Here is an 18,285-nt window from a genome sequence, read left to right on the forward strand (position 1 = left end):
CAGTATCTCTCAATCAACCAAGGCAACCGTGGTGCAGTGGTTTAGCATTCCAGCCTCCCATTCCGGGAACCAGCTGGGGACCTGGGTTCGAACCCCGGCGGTTGCAATTACTCCTTTTTAAATTGTTGTAATAGTTTTATTTCAGTACCTCGACTTCCTCCTTTTGCTCCGGGACCGCAAGACCGTTCGTACCTATCTGCTTATTATCAGAACGATCCCCGTCTAAGTTAGCATTCACGGGCATTAGGAAAGAAACAAGATAAGAACAAAAAAAGAGTTCGCCACCGGTGTGGCTACATCTCTGGCGCTCATACTGGGATTTGAACTCGGGTACTCGCTAAGCCTGTCGTCGAGTAGGCTGGTTGGCGTATAGAATGTTGACCTTGAACCACTCCACCACCCAGCCAGTTTGACCTAACCCGTGGACCTAGACAGGCGCCTGCTGGCTGGTGACAGGAACGAGATTGAGGAGGGTTATATACTCTTTCCGCTGGAATATGACGAAGGTACATCCTAGACGCATCCGCCCGGCAAGATGGCTTCCCTCGAAGACTTCCACATTATTCCAAGAATGCCCACCAGTGTCAGCGTTCGTAGACTGGATCAAGACCTTGAAGGATTCAATCAAAACAGTTAATCAATGTTCTCAAAATCCAGTCTCATAAAGACGGTGAGAGATACCATCCAGCCATGCTTTCTGATGTGTTCATTATCAGTGCTCAGGCATCACTCGACTACCAGGTAAGCATGGCAGTGCAATGCGACGGTCTTGCGATCACCCTTCATTTGAACATCTACGTGAGCCTCAATCCTCGAGCTGAATGAGATAGACGATTTCAACCTCAATTAGCATTAAATCAATGACATCTGGCTCTACTCTCTCCGTGCTCTATTTGTTCCGTATGCCAAAAGTCCTTCCAGCAAAGTAAACCCAATCCACGCCATGCATCGTAAAGCACACACATCGATCCTTTCACTTCCACATCATATAGTAACCCCTTCCAGTATCTGACAAGCCTCGTTGATCTTCTCCGTGATCCCATCACAGTTCGTCCAAGCAAACATATCAAAATGACTCCCCTCCGTCAACAACACCTCCTCAACAAACCCTGGACAATACCCATCCCACCCAAGCTTCTCATCCCCACGATACACATCCACGGAACTGATCCCCTCGATCGGCATCGGAACATGCTCCTTGGCCTTGACGAGCACAGCCCGCGGCGGCCTCTCCCACATGACCTCGGCCGTCTCCTTCTCCTCCTTGGAAACGTAAAAGTCCTTTTCCACGTCCGCTTCATCCGCAATCGGCCCTGCCCTTTCGCCTCCTCCATCGACATTATCGGCATCAGCATAGCCAACGGCCTTGGGAACCTCCACCTCCGTCTCACTCGCAGCCCCGCACCTCGGCATCTTCCAAACCCTCACAACCTGCCCGGCCATCTTCATCGCCCTCTTCGCAAGCCTCACATTCTTCGGCTCCTCCGTCTCCAGTTTTTCATCCTCAACAAACCTCCCAATCTTGACCTCCGAACCCTTGGGCCAGACGGGATACACACTATCCACGAAGAGCAACCCCACAATCTCAACATCGCGATCCTCTTCGCCAACCAACCTCGCAATCTCCAACGAGAGCAACCCGCCCAGACTCCACCCGCCCAACAAGATCCTCCTCCTCTTCAGTCTCCCGCCATCAGCAGTCGTAACATATGAGTACGGCGCCTGGGCGGGGAACTCCCTCCCCTTGGTAACCGTATTCCGAATCATTTGCAGGTACGCCGCCGCCATCTCGGGGACGCCGCCTTCCCATGGCACACCGGAGTGGAAGCGCGGGTTCGCGATGCCGAAGACGGCGCGGCCTGCGAGCTGGGAGAGGCAGTGGTAGGCGAAAGTCGTGCCGCCGCCGTCGTGGATGAGGATTAGGGGGGTGAGGATTTGGCCGCGCGGGGTGGCGGGTTGGATGACTTCGCATTCTGTTGGGGTTTGGTGGGTGCGCATTTTGGGCGGGTTTGTGAGGGTATTGATGCCCTTGGATGTATCGTGCGGGTGAGGTTTCTGAGTGAGGGAATTTGCAGACCGTGGTGGTTGAGTGAGATGACGGGATCGCGAGCCAATCTTGAATTCGCGATCGGAGAAGTGCTGACGATGATGCGGGGATCCCAGATCTAGAGTTCTTTCGCTCACTCTCTCTTTCGGTTTACTCGGAAGATGACTTTGGATAAGGTAGATGATATGAGAGGGTAAGAGATGTTAAGAGGGTAAGAGATGTGAAGAGGGAAGAAGAATATCCGCAGCGTAATATGAACGGGGGAGACAACGTTCAGTGAGACTGGAGGATGACTGTGGTTGAGGTTGAGAAGAGGAAAAAAAAAAAAAAGATGAGATGAGATTTGCGCACGTCGCAGAGTCGCTACTGCGCCCACCTTTGCAGTTACAGCTTACCTACAGGTTCTCGAGCACATGCACGACAGACGCAAGCTGCGCCTATTTGGCATGAAGGATCCGCCGCCCACCTTACTTTACTAAACCATCAATCTCACTCGCCCGCCACAGAGTGCGAGTGTGTAGACCCCTCCAGGCTTCCTGTCTGCAGCGGGGCGCGGGGGGATTCCATTCCCTTCCGCATCGGCGTTCGGCGGTCCCGTCTTCGGAGGGGGAAGGGGACCCACCGGTTCGGGGGTTTTTCTGGTTGATGTGCTGCACTTATATCGCCGAGTCGGGGGCCGAACATGAGTCTTTCCTGATGATGAAAAGAAGCATCATCAGCGCATTACATTCTACAAAGAACATGTGTCTTTTTGCCGTCAGAACCACCAGTCGCGAATCTTTTTCCTCTTAGCAATGAAGTCGAATCAATATCGTCTGAAGATGGAACCCGACGCACAAGTAAAACTCCCCTGTACATGGAAAAAGACACTGCCTTAGATGGTCACGGGAAAAGAAATCCCCGATATACTTCTCTTCCGTCATTACTTCATAAACGTGATTCCATTCGATGCAATCTAGATTAGATCATCTACTCACATCACACACTCCAAGAAACCTCCTACGCCCTGAGTGAATACTTCAAAAACATCTTCTCCCTTGGCTTGGACGCAGAGTGCTTGTTCCGATCCACAGAGTCCTCGGGCACCCTCGCCATCTTGTTCCCCTTGGCGTCCACCAGGTGATAGTCGAACCTCGCGACAAAGAGCGCCGTCGTGACGGCCATCTCCATCTTCGCAAACTGTTTTCCCAGAGTGTCAGCAGTCATGTCCGTACGAGGCATCTTGAGAAGAGATACCCAGGTAGATCAGGGAATCATGCAACACCAAAAGAAAAGACTCACCCTCATCCCGAGACACGGATGCCTCCCAGCACCCCACCCAATAAACGCATGCGGATCCTTCTTATCCTCCTCCCGCCCAGGCAAATACCGTCCCGGATCCCACCGCAACGGCTCCGGGAAGAAACCCGGATCCATGTGCGTGGTATCGAAATGGTACACAACATACGCATCATCCGGCACAACCTCACCACTCCCACCGATAGCTACATCTTTCCCGCTCCCGTTGTACCGGAACCCGCACCCCGTAATCGTATGCCGAATCGTCTCCTTCAACCCCAAATCAATCATCGGAAACTCGGCCTCCCACGTCTCCATATCGAGCCTCCCCAGAATCTGCTCGGCGCTCTCCTCCTCGGACAGCCTATGCCTCGCAATGACACCATCCACCTCCTCCTGCACCTTCTTATACCACGTCTCCTCCGTCGCCATGAAACACAGCAGGTACGCGGCGTTGATCCCGCTGTTAATCAACCCCGCAAACAGCGCGCCGACGATAAACGCAACCATCTCGACCGTGCTGTCCCCGTTCTCCATCAGATACTGCAGCGCGTCGCTCCCGGGAACCCCGCGATCCTTCCTCTCCTTGATAATCTTCTCCAGGATCATGTACATCTGCGCACCGCTATACACCCTCCTCAGGTGCCCCACCGTCGGCATCCAAGGAAACATGACCTTGGTCGCCGTGCTCGCGCCGTCGATCCCCTCGAATATCCGCAGCACGCGCTGCAGCAGGTCCTCGTCCTCGGCGATCTCGTCGCAGCCGACCATGCGCATCGTGAGCTTGAACACGAGGCGGTACATGTCCTCGAACGGGTCGCTGATGCCCTCCGTCTCCGACCCGGCGATGTCGTCCGCGACGGTCGAGGCCTCGCCGACGCGGGCGGCGAGCTCGTCCATCGTGTCGCGCGTGTCTTTGATCAGCAGCGGGAGGCGGGTGTCGAGGAGTTCCTTGCGGAGGAGCTTGACGAGGTTACGGTTGAATTTGGCGCCGAAGCTGTCTTCCTCGGCTTGGGTACCGTTTTTAGCGACGTCGATGCGCGGGGTCGCGTTGAAGAGGGCGCCGTATCTGTGATGACGGTGTTAGTCGAAGTCATCGCCAACCCAACCCAGCCAACCTCCCCACTCCCGCTCCCCCATGACCCCAAACGACAGCGACGCAAAGAGACAAATGGAAAACTCACCCCTTTGTAAAATCCAAATCGCGACTCTCGAAAAACACACGCCGCCCAGCGTCCCCAGACAACCCCACGATCCTCATCTTCCCAAAATAAAAACTCCAGTTCCCGAACCGGCCCGACCGCGCCCCCTCGGCCAGGAAATTCCCCCGGTCCGTGAAGAAGCGCGGCGTGCCGAGGACGGGCCACCCGCGCACCACCTTGGGCGCGTTGCGCGGGAACGAAGGGCGGTAGGCGAGGAAGCCGACGGCGTAGGCGAGTCCCGTGAGGAGGAGGACCCAGATCGACGTCGGCCACGTTTGCGGGTGGAGGAGGGTTCGGGTTGCTGCTGTCGCGAGGGACATTGTGGCGATGACCGACTTTCTTTTCCCAGTTTTGTTGATCTTTTATTGTTGTCTGGGAGTTGGTCGTAGCGAGTCGACCCTTTTCTTGGAGATTGTTTCTTCTTATCTGGCGATGCTTCCCTTTCCAAGAGAGCTCGAAGAGCTCACGAAGATGAGATGAAAGATCCAAGAGACGACTTCACCAAAACAGAGTTGCAGAGAAGGGAACAGAGAAAGTAAGAAACGAAGAAAGAAAGGGTAGGAACGATATCAGTCTGCGTAATAAGAGCAGATGCAAAGTGGGTGTGGCTCCAGCTGAGACGAGTCCGTTCGAAACGCTCGGGTAAAGAGGAGCGAGTGGAAGATGGGACTAACACCAAGTGACCACCGCGCAGTGAAGTCACAAGTATGAACTAGCTGATGATACCCTTGTCATTGAAAACTCACAGACATCCATCACCTTTTCCCTAGTACGGAATACTGACTTTGGGGTCTGCGCTAAGGTACAGCCAGGCGAGCCAGAGGAACTTTGGAAACCCAGGGAACCTTTGTTCCTCGTCTTCCTTGCCGTCATTTGGAACCCCTCATTCAGTCTCAAGCAAACGATCGGGGGAGATCCCTACTACGATCACGCACCACCCTAGAATGGGGAACACGTCAAACATTTCCAGTTGTGTTTCTCCCGCGCAAGCTTCTTGAATTCCCGCCTAACTGCACCACGTCCCCGGATTCAGCAGTACCCAGATAGCAGACGACGAAAGATGTCGTGCGGCGTGGCAAAAAAGCCAAAAAAGCTTCAGGATATCATGTCGTCAAGGATACGAGCTCCGGCGGCGGGATACCAAACCTCTTCCCCTCGCCTCAGATTCCTCATGCCGCCTCTGCGGTTCCCTCTGGACGGGTCATTTGAACGCGATCCAAAGTCCCAAGCTTGCGTATGCCAGGACGTCGCTGGGTCCATTGAAATGCTCACGAATACGCAACTCCCAATTGGGTAACGCCCCCTCCAGGGTTCAAAGGGTCCGCGATCTGCTTCCCTCGCTTGGCGGACTGCATTCCACTCGCAGGGACCCTAGCTCGAGCAGCGAGCTACCCATCTTGCCGTGCTTGCCTGACACTAGTATTGTACTTTCGAATACCGCAGTAGCTTCAGAACATGCGCCGGGAAGAAACATACCTCTTCGTTTCGGTGCTCGGCTCTAGGTACTCTTGAGAGCTCATCTGTACCAACTCAAAGGCCGGAATTACCAAGACATCTCTCCAGAAGCCCCCCCGCCGGATCAGCCGCTAGTGGCAGGCGGCGCACGGCAGATGCCTTAGCCGAAGGTGAAACTTTCCAAACGTTGAGGGGCGCGACGGGGGCAGGCAGGGGTATGGGGGCAGGTCGGTTGGCATGTTTTGCTGCAGACGTGCATATCCCGTTTGCCGTCTGGAGATGCCATCCCAGGCACGCTTGGGAGCTCGAGCCAGCTCTGCTCGCGTATTCGCACTTGTAAACGAGTTTAACGAGGCGAGGCGGGGCGCATGTAACTACCCATACGTCGTTCACGGTTCACCGCCTTGGTGAAGGTAGAACGCTTGTTGATGCATCGGTTGGGAATACTCGGTCATGGAGCTTTTAAGATGGGTCTTTTCTACTCCTACTCCCAGGTATCATCTGATCTACGGAAGACTACTCGTACACTAGAAACCGACTGCAAGGGGAAGAAACGAGATTCGAGAGAAGACAGAGGCTCGTATTCCTCGGTTCTCTCGCCCAACCTCATCTCCATGCTTCATTCTACTCCGTTCGCGTTCTGGAAACTTTGGGATTCCCTTTCATTACTGCCTTATATCCCACCTGTCCCTACCGGCAATACAGAAAAAGAGACTTTCCACCTGCGCCGGGATTTGAACCAACAATCCAACGGTTCCCTCCCCCTTTTGTCCTCATCTTCTCTCCTGATTAATCTTCAACTCGCATTTACCCAGATGGCCGCGATACCACCCGTTCCTACCAACAACCAAACCAATGAACCAATGAATCATCTCTCCCCTTCATCTAGGTACACACGTTCGCCCCCGCGCGTCGCGTGGCTAAAGTTTCCGAATGGGAGAACTAGAATCATCATTACTAATCGCCCATCATCCGGTCCTTGAATCTTCGCTATCAATCTCAAGTTCATCTTGCTCTGAGTGGTGGCCCGTCATCAGATACTGAATATCAAATCATTGGCAGGCGCAGACCGTGTCCGATGGAAAACAAACAAGAAGAAGAAAGGACCGAGTCAAGACGTAAAGCTTTTGAAATCGTATACTGTAATAAACCTAAAGGAAAAGGGGTATCGTCTAACAATGCAAGCTATGCCACCATTCAGTCTCTCACAAGACCCTCACCACTCCGGTCCAACGTTTCCCGTCAGACTCATGGTCCAACAAAGTCAAGGAGGAGTACCTTTCCTCTCCATCACGGGACCAACACCAACGCCCATAATATCGCCTCCAAGAAGAACCATCCAGTCCCAGAAACCATCGGCTCACTAAACAGCCTCCCAATCCATAGCCTCAACCATGAAATCAAACTCGTCCTCCTCCATCTCAACAACCCCTCCACCTACACCACCACCGCCAGCACCACCAGCACCACCACTACCAGCCCCCATCTCCGCCTGCACCCACTGCTCCGCAACCGCATACCCAGCATCAAACCCGGCAAAGATGTACCTAAAAATCCTGTCCAGGTCATAGCTCTCCAACGGCGCCGTCCCAGCCCTCTCCCTCGCCGCCATGCTGCTCCTCCCACCCGCCACGGCCCCCCTCCCCGCGCCCCCGTTCCCGCTCCCGTTACCGTCCGGGTCCGCCGGATCCTCGGCATACTTCCACCGGTTCCGCAGCTCCTTGGCCCTCAACAACTGGAACACAACCTCTCCGCTCCCCAACGCCTCGTGAAGCGGATTATCCTCCTTCTCCAGCGCCGCAATCACGTTCTGATGATACGTATGCGTCGCCTGCCGCGTCCCGTTCCCCTGCCTCGTCGTTGATGTCGTGGTGGTGACCCACCCGTCCCGCGAAATGGTAATCCCAAACACGCCCATCAAATGCACCAACGCCCGCTCCAGCAACATGTAATACTCGTAAAAGTCGAGCTTGAACATGAGCTCCGCCTCCTCGGCGTCCGTCTCACCCCCGTACAGCGGGGATTCAGGCCGTGCTATGGCGTGGTGGTACCCGTGGCTCAGGTACGGCAGCTTCCACTTCAGCCGGCGGACGATTTGGATGTACCGCTTGAACTCCTGCTGCGCCGAGAGGCCGCCGCTCGGCCGAGGTGCGTGAGAGGAGGTTGCGTTCGTGTTTGTATTCCCGCTGTCGTGGCTGTTGGGCGTAGCCGTCCCGGACGTGGAGGTAGCCGTGGCGGGTCGGTAGGCGCCGTTCTTGACCGGGGACGGGGGTCTCGGTGTGGCGGGTGTGATGATGGAGGAATGGTACTGGTTTGACTGGTATTTGTACGAAGGTTGAGCTTTGCCTCGGGCGGCCCAGATAGAGTCGCCCAGACCCTTCTTGGTTTTCGAGATGCCGTTCATTTCGAATCTGGAGGCGTCGGCCGGCTGGGCGTGGGTCGTTTCTTCTCTCTCGCGTTTTCGGGGTCACTCGCGGTATTTTATGTCGTTGACAGGCTTCCGGCACAGATGCTCGATGATGGAAGCTGCGCTTGAAAGGAGAAGACGGAAATTGCCCTCGACTCCGTGAAATCGGGCAATGGCTGACGACAAAAGTTGGAGTCAAGTGTTGGCAGGCTACTTCGATAGCTTTGGACAGATGCACACAAATGATGGATTGTAGAGACTGATTGTCAGAAAGAATGTTTGCGCGAAACAACGTTGCTTGTAATGCAACACAGGCGACAAAGTCATCGAACAATGGATAACGGGCGTCGGCAGCCCCTGTTGTGTCTCACGTCGTTGTTGGTTCGGCCGGCGTCTATCGACCTTCCACGTCGGAAAAGGGAATGGAAGCCGGGAAGTTGTCGGGCGGGCGAGGCTTGTGAGGTAATGGATGGTGGGGTTGGAGCATTGGCACAGGCAGGGGAGGTTAGGTCCGGCCGGGCAGTTGCAGCGGGGAGGACCTTCAGGCCATAATGCCTTACCTCAGCGCCTAAGTTCCCCACGGCTAACATCTCTATCACGAGGTGATGAATGGATGCCATCTCCCAATTGCTGCATACAATCACTCTCATACTCCAATTGAGTGTGTACAAAGTGCCCTTGGGCTTGTAATTGTATGTCGAAATCGTACTCATACGTATTTCTAGGATATACAGCTTCAACAATGCCCCGTCAACCACGCAATAAATCCTCCAACGCCGGGCCCGGTTACCGTGACTCTGATCCAAGAACGCCTTCATCAGCCATCCGGCCGGTCTGCTACGCCTTCTTCGTAGCCTTGGCTGTGCCAATATGGGTATTATGAACCTGCTTCGCGTTAGCATGTTTCTCTCATACATGTGTATTCGCAGCCGCATCGAACTCACTTTGGTAGCAAAACGCAAACTCGTCACCGTCTCCTTCAGATGCGCCTCCAACGGGCTGACCATCACAAACATGAGCGTCTTGCTGTTACCCCCAAGGGAGTACTGGAGCAGATGCGTCAACTTGGAGTTGCGATAGGGGATGTGCCCGCTCTTCTTGCCGAGCGCCTCAATCACATCGCCGAGACACGACAGAGACTTGTTGATGTTCTGTGTCTCCCTCATCCTGGCGCCCTCGGCCTGCGAGTGTTTGAGCCGCTCGGAGCCCGCAAGATCCACCAGGTTCAGTGTACCTTCGCACCGCTCTCCCGTTGCCGAGTTGTAACCAGACAGCTTGAGGATGAAGACGCTGTGCGAACGCGACGACCGCTCGTTGGCCTTGGTAGCCGCCACTGACCGGTTGTTCTGCGCCTCAGCGAGCATCACCTCCACCGTATCCGCCGAATCAAGAGACACAGTCTTGCAGTTGAGCACTGCCGTCTGCTTGCGGGCATCGTCGTGTCGGATCTCGAGCTTGCGCACCCTGCCGTCCGACTCGCGGCTGTTGGGCGTCAACAAGTCGTTGAGCTCCTCGTTGTACACCTCAATAAAGGAGCCCTCCATCTTGTAGGTCCACTGCTTCTCCTTCAGCTTGGTAACCGTGTCGTAAATCATGTGCGTCGCGCGAGGAATCATGCCGTCTGCAGAAGACATGGTGTGCGTCTTGCCAGATCCCGTCTGGCCGTAGCAAAAGATGCACACGTTGTAACCGTCGAGCGCGCTTTGCACGAGCTGCGAAATCTCGTGAAACACATCTTGGTTCTGGGCCGACGGGTCGAACACCCTGTCAAACTCAAAGTTGATGTTCTTGTTCGACACGTCGCCGAAACTGTTGACTTCCTGCGTCTGCAATGCAATCTCGGCAGATGTCTTCTCGTCGGGGAAGGTGACCTTGGCCGGCGTACCCTCTGACGAGCTGAGTACAGGACGGACTCTGCACATGACGCGGATATTGCCCTTGAGCTCCTGGTACTTGTTGAAGAGGACGCGGCGTTCTGTCTCCTCCTTGATGAGCTTCTCCTCGGCCACTTGGGCCGCCTTGAGCGCTTCCTGCAATCTGGCTTCCATGTTGGAGAAGGAGTCTGACTGAGCCTTACTATCTGACTCGAGAAACTCGACATGAGACTTGAGCGAGTTGATCTTGGCCTCGAGGGTGACGTTGGAAGCAGAGAGTTCCGAAATGCTGGCTTCGAGTCCCTTTTTGAGACTTTGCTCGCGGTCCAAATCTCCCTTGAGCGTCTCCACTATGCCTCTCATTTCCGACACTTCTCTGTCCTTCTTTTGAAGGATGGCGTTGAGATCTTGCTGCTCATGGCCGAGACGCGTTCGTAAATCTTGCACCTCCCTAGACTTCTGGTGACGCTCTTCCTCAATCTCGGCTTTGAAATGTCGCTCAAGAGCATCCAAAGCCTCGCGGTGACTCTTCTCCGCTCGTTGTGTCTCATCCTTGAGCTCGCGTCGCAGTTCGTCCAGCTCATGGCGGTGCTTCCGGGCTTCGTCCTCGAGCTCATACTTGTGACTGCGTTTTTCCGTCTCGGATTCGATTGTCAGTTTTTGCATCTGGTCACGCATGTTGTTGATTTCATTTTGGAAATTCCCATTGCGGTCTTCGAGTTTGTCTCGTTCCGCTTCGAGTTCAGATACTGCCAGCCGATTAGTTCAGTCCGCGCTAAGGTAGCTCGTCGTCCGAACTACTACTCACTTCTCTTCTTGTACATCTCCACTCGCTCGTCCATCAACTCCTTGTCAGAGAGCATGACAGTCATTGACTCCTTCACCTGCTTAAATTGCGAGTCAAGCTCGGCAACCCTGCCCTCGACATCCCAGCCTACGAATTGGGTCAAGTTAGAATCTTTTGTGAGAAAATGAAGTCTAGAAGGAGAAGGGGATCTAGCCGGGGATCTCGAGTCCTTGATGGCAATGATTGTTTCTTCGAGTCTTTCCATCAATGCCCTCGATCGCTTAGAATCTGGCGAAGGCGTGACAGGATCGGTCATGCGACTGGCCTGCCTCTTCTTGGGCGACAGATCTGGCGGTTTCGTGAGGGCCCTGCGTGATGGCGCGCGCGTGGTGGCATTGTCCACTTGCGCGATGCTCGCCATGGTCGAGATTGAACTGACGCTAGTGTCTCCTCCATATTGGCTGAAAACCACTTGATCTTCATCTTGTGCTGAGCTTGTCGTACTGGCGTCGTCCTTGATGGATAGTGCGCCAAACCGACTGCTAAGAGAAACTTCTCTGTGCGAATGCATTTGGGACGTGTGACTGGCATGTCTAGCCTTGCTAGGCTGAAATTCAAGGGGTCGCAGAAAGTTCAGTCGCTGGGAATGCAGAGCCGTACCATGCTGTTGTTCTATTGGTCCATCAAACTCTTCCTCAGATCGATGACCGTATGCCGTGCGCGGTCTCGTATGCGGATTGGTGTTTCGGGTCCGGGACTGTCCGTGTACCGACTTTGAGTGAGCAAGGGAGGATTTTGCACGTTCATGGCCTCGGGGGCCGACGCTCGCGGAGAAGCTGCTGTTCTGATTGTATCGTGATGTCGTCGTCCCATTTCGAGGTCTGATATTATCTGGGTTTTTGAGCTGCTACGAGTCAGCATGTAAACGACATGTGGTTGTAGTGAGCGAGCATTGGGCGGTACACAACGCAGCTCATCCCTGTCGTCCGTCTCGTCGTCGCACTCCATGGCCTGGTAGCATTCGGCGTCTTGGACCTCGGCGTCTAGGAGTAGTCGAATGCAGCTACGTGTGTTGTCGCCGTCGCTTTGTAATCCCAGCCACAATTGGAGTCTACCGGAGACGCTTCGCATATACGTTGGTGTAGGTATTGAAGGACCGTTTGGAGGACGAGATCGTGGTCGGCTGAGGGTGTTTTTGTGCCAGGGAAGCGGGAAGAACGCAAGCAGCCTTTCCCAGAGGAATGAGCGAGAAGCGGCCTGGATGACAGCCCGCCAGATATGCCTTATAGAGCGAAACAGGTGCGCCGCTATCCAAAGGATCGTCCGAAGACCGTCAAGCCGGAGAACGATGCTGGAGGCCGTAGTCGACTCGGGGGCCATGTCCAAGGAGACGGGACGCTTCGACGTCGGTTGTTCGGGATGAGGTGCGAAGTGGACGATTCACACATGGGCAACGCAAGGCAACGAAACTGGGGAACCTACCTCTGCCAATGTCGACCCGGGCACCCGCCTGACAGAAGGGGCCCTGGCGATGCCAGAAGCACCCGCGCCTGCCGCCGCCGAGGATGGCTTGGTCGGGTATTCGCCTGCCCTCTCGGCGAGGGTCTTGTGGTGCTTGGTAGCCGAATGCTCAGCTGTAGAAGGCACTGTCAGCAGCCGCAACCAGTCATCCCAGCGCAAACCGGGAGGGTAGTAAGACCAACCTGGCTTGGGGACCTCCCTCTTCAGGTTCATGGCGCTGTTGAGGGAGCCAATCTTGGATGCGCCCGGCGGCGGTATCATGGACGGGTGCGCGCGCGCGTTGCTTTGCGCTTCGTTCATTTCGGAGAGGCCAGAGGTGAAGGCGCCTGGTCGCGGGAGGTTGCTGTGAGGTCGCATGACGGAGGATCGGAAGTGATGCTGCTGTGAAGTGGTGTGTTGTTAGCTGCGTATGGTCCATCGTGGCTCTGCTCTGTCGCTGCTCTGGTTCATTGCAGCTTTGCGACATCGCCAAAGCTTCATGTCCCGGATCTGGATGTGAATGCAAGACATACCGTATTCTCCGCAGTGTCCATGTTGAGGATGCTGTCTACGCGACGAGCGACAACGGGTATGATGATGTGGGACACGAGGAGCAGCGCTCCGGTTCTGGACGCGGTAGGAGAAGACGTTGTGAAGTTGGAGCAGGCATGCGGCAAGGAGCAGCAGTAGCAGCAGCAGCAGCAGCGGGAATGGCTCAAAAAAAGAGAGAGCCCACAGCTATGATTGCAGTATGGGGAGGGGTGTGGGTTGTCAATCGTGACTGGTGGAGAGGTGCATCACCAGGGTCAGAGTGTTTACTGTGAATTGTGTACACAGTCGAGGCGCTGCCACAATCGCACACAACTTGTGACAGCCGGGGGTGGGGACGGCTGCCCGGGGCAACGGGAATTGTGCAACGCTGACATAAGATGGACATGGGACGCCGACACCAGGCAGTACCTTAGGTAATCACCATGGCTGTATCTGGATCGTCACTTCATGTATTGCTGCCTGAGGCTTTATTCCACGAGAATATCCGAAGCTTCGCCGGAAGCCAGCTTACCTCAGCAGAATCAGGTGCAGCTGTCCTGATTTGGTAAGCGGTCGCGCGTCTTACCACTGCGGGCCACTGCATCCCCATCCTGCAGCCACCTCTGGCGCAACGCAACGTGGTGGTTCCCTTTTTTTTTTTGGTTTTATTTCTTTTTATTCTTTAAATTTCACATGTCACTGCTGGCCGTCCGCCGCACCATGACGTTGGGAAGCTCATTCGCCAGCTCACGTCGCATCTGAGATTTCGTTGTCTCGCTGCTCCTTTCCCAACGGACCGGGAAATTCGGTGCTGGGGGAACCAGGAACATAGAGTTGCGTGACACGAGAGCAGCCATTGCCGAGTCTCACTCCATCTTCTGTTCTTCAGCTTTCCCCTCCTTCTCTGGTCTGTCTGTTCGTTCTTCTCAACGTCCTTGCGTCGATCCGCCCTTGGTACGCCAAGGTCCATCTAAACAAAAAATCAAAAAAACACCACGACCGTTGCGATCCGGAGCCTCATGTCGCGGTGACCAACCCGCCTCTACCTTACCTTACCTTACGCTCCACCCCTCCCCATCAGCTTGGACTTATACGACCATTTCATCCCACCGTCACACCTCCCACCACATCTCCCACAATGGAGAAGTTCAGCCAGTTCCGCGACAAAGGTAAAGACAACCCGCTGGTCACGATACCTTCACTGTTCTACAGACTAACATCCAACAGGATCGGGCATCTCGCCCTTCATCCCCGTCAAAACAGCCCTCTCCCCCCTCTCCTCAATCTTCCACACCTTCCTCTTCTTCATCCGCCTCCCCCTCTTCCTAACCTACGCAGCAACCTACTTCCTCTTCCTCCAGCACCTATGCCCCTTCCTCCCCGTCGCCGTCCGCAAAGTCCTCCTCTGGGGCATGATGGGCATCCCCGGCATCTGGTGGGTCGACCTCCAGCTCGACGGCGTCCGCCGCGGCACCCTCGCCGACCAACCCCCGCAGCGCTTCCCCCATCCGGGCTCCGTCATCGCCGCAAACTTCACATCCCCCATCGACGCCGTCTACCTCGCCGCAATCTTCGACCCCATCTTTACAATCTCCTACCCAAACACCAGATCGGTAGAACAAATCTCCCTCCTCCGCGCCGTCTTCTACGCCCTCTCCCCCGTCCGCTTCGCACCACCGCCAGCAACCCGAAAGCTCACCGACCTCGCCGCCCTCGTCGCCCGCTACCCGGACCGCGTCGTCGCCGTCTTCCCCGAAGGAGGCACCACCAACGGAAAAGGCGTCCTCCCCTTCACGCCCTCCCTCCTCGCCGTCAGCCCGGAAGTCCACATCTTCCCCGTCAGCATCCGCTACACCCCCGCCGACGCGACGACCCCGATCCCCGGCCGCTGGGCCAAGTTCCTCTGGGACCTGCTCTCCCGCCCGACGACCTGCATCCGCGTCCGCGTCGCCGAGAGCATCCTCAACTCCTCCGCCGCCCAGACCAACGGCGTCTCGTCCTCCGCTGCTTCTGGGGAGAACACCGCGCAACGCAGAATCGGGGCCGGAGGCGGCGATGCGCCGGCGCTCTCGATCGAGGAACAACGCGTGCTGGATAAGGTCGGGGAGGCGCTGGCCAGGCTGTGTCGGAATAAGCGCGTCGGGCTGACGTTACGGGATAAGGCTGCCTTTATCGAGGCGTGGAACGGGCGCAAGTGAGCAAGCGACCCCGAAGCCTCCGACTAGTACCCGAGTAAAGCGCAGAAGGGGAATCGAACGGTAGTTTGGCAAGCTGGCGGCCGTCGTGCACTTTACGTTGTTACGTTTTGCCCCGCGAGGTATATGTGTTATTGCATAGCTAGGAGCTTCGGAGGCGCTTGTCGTGCCAATGCTTTCCAGGAATCGTTTGGAGAGGCAAGAAGCAAGGGAAGAACCGAAAAAAAGAAGCAGCATGGGCGAGCTTCCGCTAAGGGAAGCCGTCGTGTAAAAGTGTAAACGTAATCCAGGTGTGGACGTTTTGTAGTGTTTTTTACGTATACCACGAGTATTGACATTCGCGTTGAACAATCTTCTGCCTTCTTTTTATATCAACACTCCTGGCCAACTATACAGCAGCGAACCACCTCTTCTTCATGCAATTTGGTAAACCATGTAAACAAAACTCCGATTTTGGGGGACTACCTTTTCCGAAGCCGTACAAGAAGATGGTATAACAGTGTAGAAGAAACCTCTAGCAGAAAAAAATGAGGAAACAAACCCCGCCGCTCCCTTTTTGAATTCCGCCAAAAAGAAAATTGACCAAAAATAAGGAGAATCCTTCCTCCTCCTTCTCTCCCACTCCTTTTTCATGCCGCTCTCTATCCCACAGACAGAGAAGCTCAGATCTTGCCGTCCGTGACACATCCAGAGCTAGCATCGCTCACAAGAGCAGAATACTTCTTCAGCGTACCCTTGGTATACTTGGGCGGCGGCGCCGTCCACTTGGCCCTCCGCTCCGCCATCACCTCATCCGACACATCCGTATCAATCACCCTCTTCTCCGCGTCAATCGTGATCTCGTCCCCGTCCTGCACCAACCCAATCGGCCCGCCCTCCATCGCCTCAGGCACGATATGCCCAATCAGGAACCCGTGCGAGCCGCCAGAGAACCGTCCGTCCGTCAGCAGCGCCACGTCCTTGCCCAGCCCGGCGCCCATGATGGCGGAGCTGGGCTTCAGCATCTCGGGCATGCCGGGGCCGCCCTTGGGCCCTTCGTAGCGGATGATGACGACCGTCTTCTCGCCCTGCTTGATCTCGCCGCGCTCCAGGGCGGCGATGAAGCCGTCCTCCTCGTCGAAGACGCGCGCCTTGCCCGTGAAGACGAGGCCCTCCTTGCCGGTGATCTTGCCCACGGAGCCGCCGGGCGCGAGCTGGCCGCGCAGGATCTGGATGTGGCCCGTCGGCTTGATGGGGTTGCTGAAGGGGCGGATGATGGGCTGGTCCTCGGGGAAGTCGGGCGTGCTGGCGACGTTCTCCTTCATCGTCTTGCCCGTGACGGTGATGCCGGAGCCGTCGATGAGGCCTTCCTTGAGGAGGAACTTGAGCAGGCCGGGGGTGCCGCCGATGCGGTGCATGTCGGCCATGACGTACTTTCCAGAAGGCTTCAGGTCAGCCAGGAAGGGCGTGCGGTCCGAGACGGCCTGGAAGTCGTCGACGGTGAGCTTGATGCCGACGGAGTCGGCGATGGCGAGCAGGTGGAGGACGGCGTTGGTGCTGCCTCCGAGGATGTTGACGACGACCATGGCGTTCTCAAAGGCCTGGCGGGTCATGATATCGCGCGGGCGAATGTCCTCCTTGAGGAGGTTCTTGATAGCAGAGCCAATGTTCTCGCACTCGGCCTTCTTGGCGGGATCCTCGGCGGGGCTGCTGGAGCTGTGCGGCATCGTCAGGCCGAGCGTCTCGATGGCGGTGGCCATTGTGTTCGCGGTGTACATGCCACCGCAGGCGCCGGAGCCGGGGCAGGCGTTGCGGATGATGTCGAAGCGCTCCTCCTCCGTGATCTCGCCGGTGATGTACTGGCCGTAGGCCTGGAAAGCGGAAACGATATCAATGGACTCGCCGCTCTTGCTGCAGCCGGGCTTGATGGTGCCGCCGTAGACCATGATGCTGGGGCGGTTGACGCGGCCCATGGCGATGGCGACGCCGGGCATGTTCTTGTCGCAGCCGGGCAGGGAGATGTTTCCGTCGTACCACTGGCCGTTCATGACGGTCTCGATGGAGTCGGCGATGATCTCGCGGGACTGGAGGGAGTAGCGCATGCCCTTTGTGCCCATGGAGATGCCGTCCGAGACACCAATGGTGTTGAACTGGTAGGGGATGAGGCCGGCGTCCTTGACGGACTTGCGGACGAGGTTGGAGAGGTCGAGCAGGTGCATGTTGCAGGGGTTGCCCTCGTACCAGACGGACGAGATGCCGACCTGGGCCTTGTTCATGTCGTCCTCGGACAGGCCGGTGGCGTACAGCATGGCCTGGGAGGCGCCCTGGGATTTGGGCTGGGTGATGTTGGCCGAGACCTTGTTCAGCTTCTCGTCGGCGCGTCGGGGCGCGGTGGAGGAGAGGAGACGTCTGTAGAGATACTGAAGTTAGCTATTTGCCATTCATGGTCCATTGGGGGTTTCTTACGCATGGCTGGCAAAGGTAGGACGCCTTGTCGCAGCTCTAAGAGCTTGTGACTGGCGGGCGATGGACCTGGAGAGCATTTCGTCGAGGGTATCACCGGGCAAGCCCCAGGAGACGACGCAGCGGAAGGGGGTGAAGGGAAGGGAAAGGAAAGATGAGGCGTGTGTAAGAGAGTGTTGTTCAATTGAGTTCCCAATTGATCTCCTTTTTCGAATCTGTTTCCTCGATTCTTTTCCTCTTTTATATTGATGCCAGGTGAGTCACGAAGAAGAGGAAGAAAGAGGTGCGGTGGAAGAAAGACCCGAGATCACAGGGACAGTCACAGGGACACGGCGAGCAAAGAGACGTTGATGGTTTTTTTGGAGCAGCCGCTAGCAGCCAGAACCAGAGCCAAAACCACAGGGGGGGGGGAACAATTTGGGGCGATGTCGGCTCCTAAAATTTCTGGAGCTCCCCGCCGAGTGCTCCCCGCATTGAAATACCTCGTCGCTAATTGGCCGCAGCTGTGGTTCCGACGCTCCGTTCCCCCCCAGATTTGGTGCCATTTGGCTGCGTTCTGCTGCACAG

General features: G+C 56.0%; 7 protein-coding genes across 7 annotated transcripts; 2 read left to right on the forward strand and 5 right to left on the reverse strand.

Annotated features, from left to right (window-relative positions):
- Nucleotides 1-984: 984 nt before the first annotated feature.
- Nucleotides 985-1,998, reverse strand: CCOS01_08425 (thioesterase domain-containing protein; the record flags this gene model as incomplete). The annotated part of the gene is made up of 1 exon (XM_060456586.1): nucleotides 985-1,998. One exon carries the CDS (start codon nucleotides 1,996-1,998, stop codon nucleotides 985-987), a length of 1,014 nt encoding a protein of 337 aa, XP_060312860.1.
- Nucleotides 1,999-3,046: 1,048 nt separating this feature from the next.
- On the reverse strand, nucleotides 3,047-4,847 carry CCOS01_08426 (cytochrome P450 6A1; the record flags this gene model as incomplete). The annotated part of the gene is made up of 3 exons (XM_060456587.1): nucleotides 3,047-3,226; nucleotides 3,329-4,394; nucleotides 4,510-4,847. The coding sequence occupies 3 exons, from the start codon at nucleotides 4,845-4,847 to the stop codon at nucleotides 3,047-3,049; spliced, it is 1,584 nt and encodes a 527-aa protein (XP_060312861.1).
- Nucleotides 4,848-7,345: 2,498 nt separating this feature from the next.
- CCOS01_08427 (uncharacterized protein) lies at nucleotides 7,346-8,386 on the reverse strand (the record flags this gene model as incomplete). Its single annotated transcript, XM_060456588.1, has 1 exon — nucleotides 7,346-8,386. One exon carries the CDS (start codon nucleotides 8,384-8,386, stop codon nucleotides 7,346-7,348), a length of 1,041 nt encoding a protein of 346 aa, XP_060312862.1.
- An 840-nt stretch (nucleotides 8,387-9,226) lies between these two features.
- Nucleotides 9,227-13,104, reverse strand: CCOS01_08428 (kinesin motor domain-containing protein; the record flags this gene model as incomplete). The annotated part of the gene is made up of 7 exons (XM_060456589.1): nucleotides 9,227-9,274; nucleotides 9,334-11,012; nucleotides 11,072-11,954; nucleotides 12,014-12,448; nucleotides 12,533-12,684; nucleotides 12,754-12,952; nucleotides 13,084-13,104. The coding sequence occupies 7 exons, from the start codon at nucleotides 13,102-13,104 to the stop codon at nucleotides 9,227-9,229; spliced, it is 3,417 nt and encodes a 1,138-aa protein (XP_060312863.1).
- Nucleotides 13,105-14,219: 1,115 nt separating this feature from the next.
- Nucleotides 14,220-15,279, forward strand: CCOS01_08429 (acyltransferase; the record flags this gene model as incomplete). Its single annotated transcript, XM_060456590.1, has 2 exons — nucleotides 14,220-14,250; nucleotides 14,309-15,279. The coding sequence occupies 2 exons, from the start codon at nucleotides 14,220-14,222 to the stop codon at nucleotides 15,277-15,279; spliced, it is 1,002 nt and encodes a 333-aa protein (XP_060312864.1).
- Nucleotides 15,280-15,938: 659 nt separating this feature from the next.
- On the reverse strand, nucleotides 15,939-17,798 carry CCOS01_08430 (dihydroxy-acid dehydratase; the record flags this gene model as incomplete). Its single annotated transcript, XM_060456591.1, has 2 exons — nucleotides 15,939-17,664; nucleotides 17,722-17,798. The coding sequence occupies 2 exons, from the start codon at nucleotides 17,796-17,798 to the stop codon at nucleotides 15,939-15,941; spliced, it is 1,803 nt and encodes a 600-aa protein (XP_060312865.1).
- Nucleotides 16,173-17,771, forward strand: CCOS01_08431 (uncharacterized protein; the record flags this gene model as incomplete). The annotated part of the gene is made up of 1 exon (XM_060456592.1): nucleotides 16,173-17,771. The coding sequence occupies one exon, from the start codon at nucleotides 16,173-16,175 to the stop codon at nucleotides 17,769-17,771; it is 1,599 nt and encodes a 532-aa protein (XP_060312866.1).
- Nucleotides 17,799-18,285: the final 487 nt, after the last annotated feature.

This window comes from Colletotrichum costaricense, assembly GCF_030867565.1.
Source record: "Colletotrichum costaricense strain IMI 309622 chromosome Unknown Scaffold_8.1, whole genome shotgun sequence".
NCBI lineage: Eukaryota > Fungi > Ascomycota > Sordariomycetes > Glomerellales > Glomerellaceae > Colletotrichum > Colletotrichum costaricense.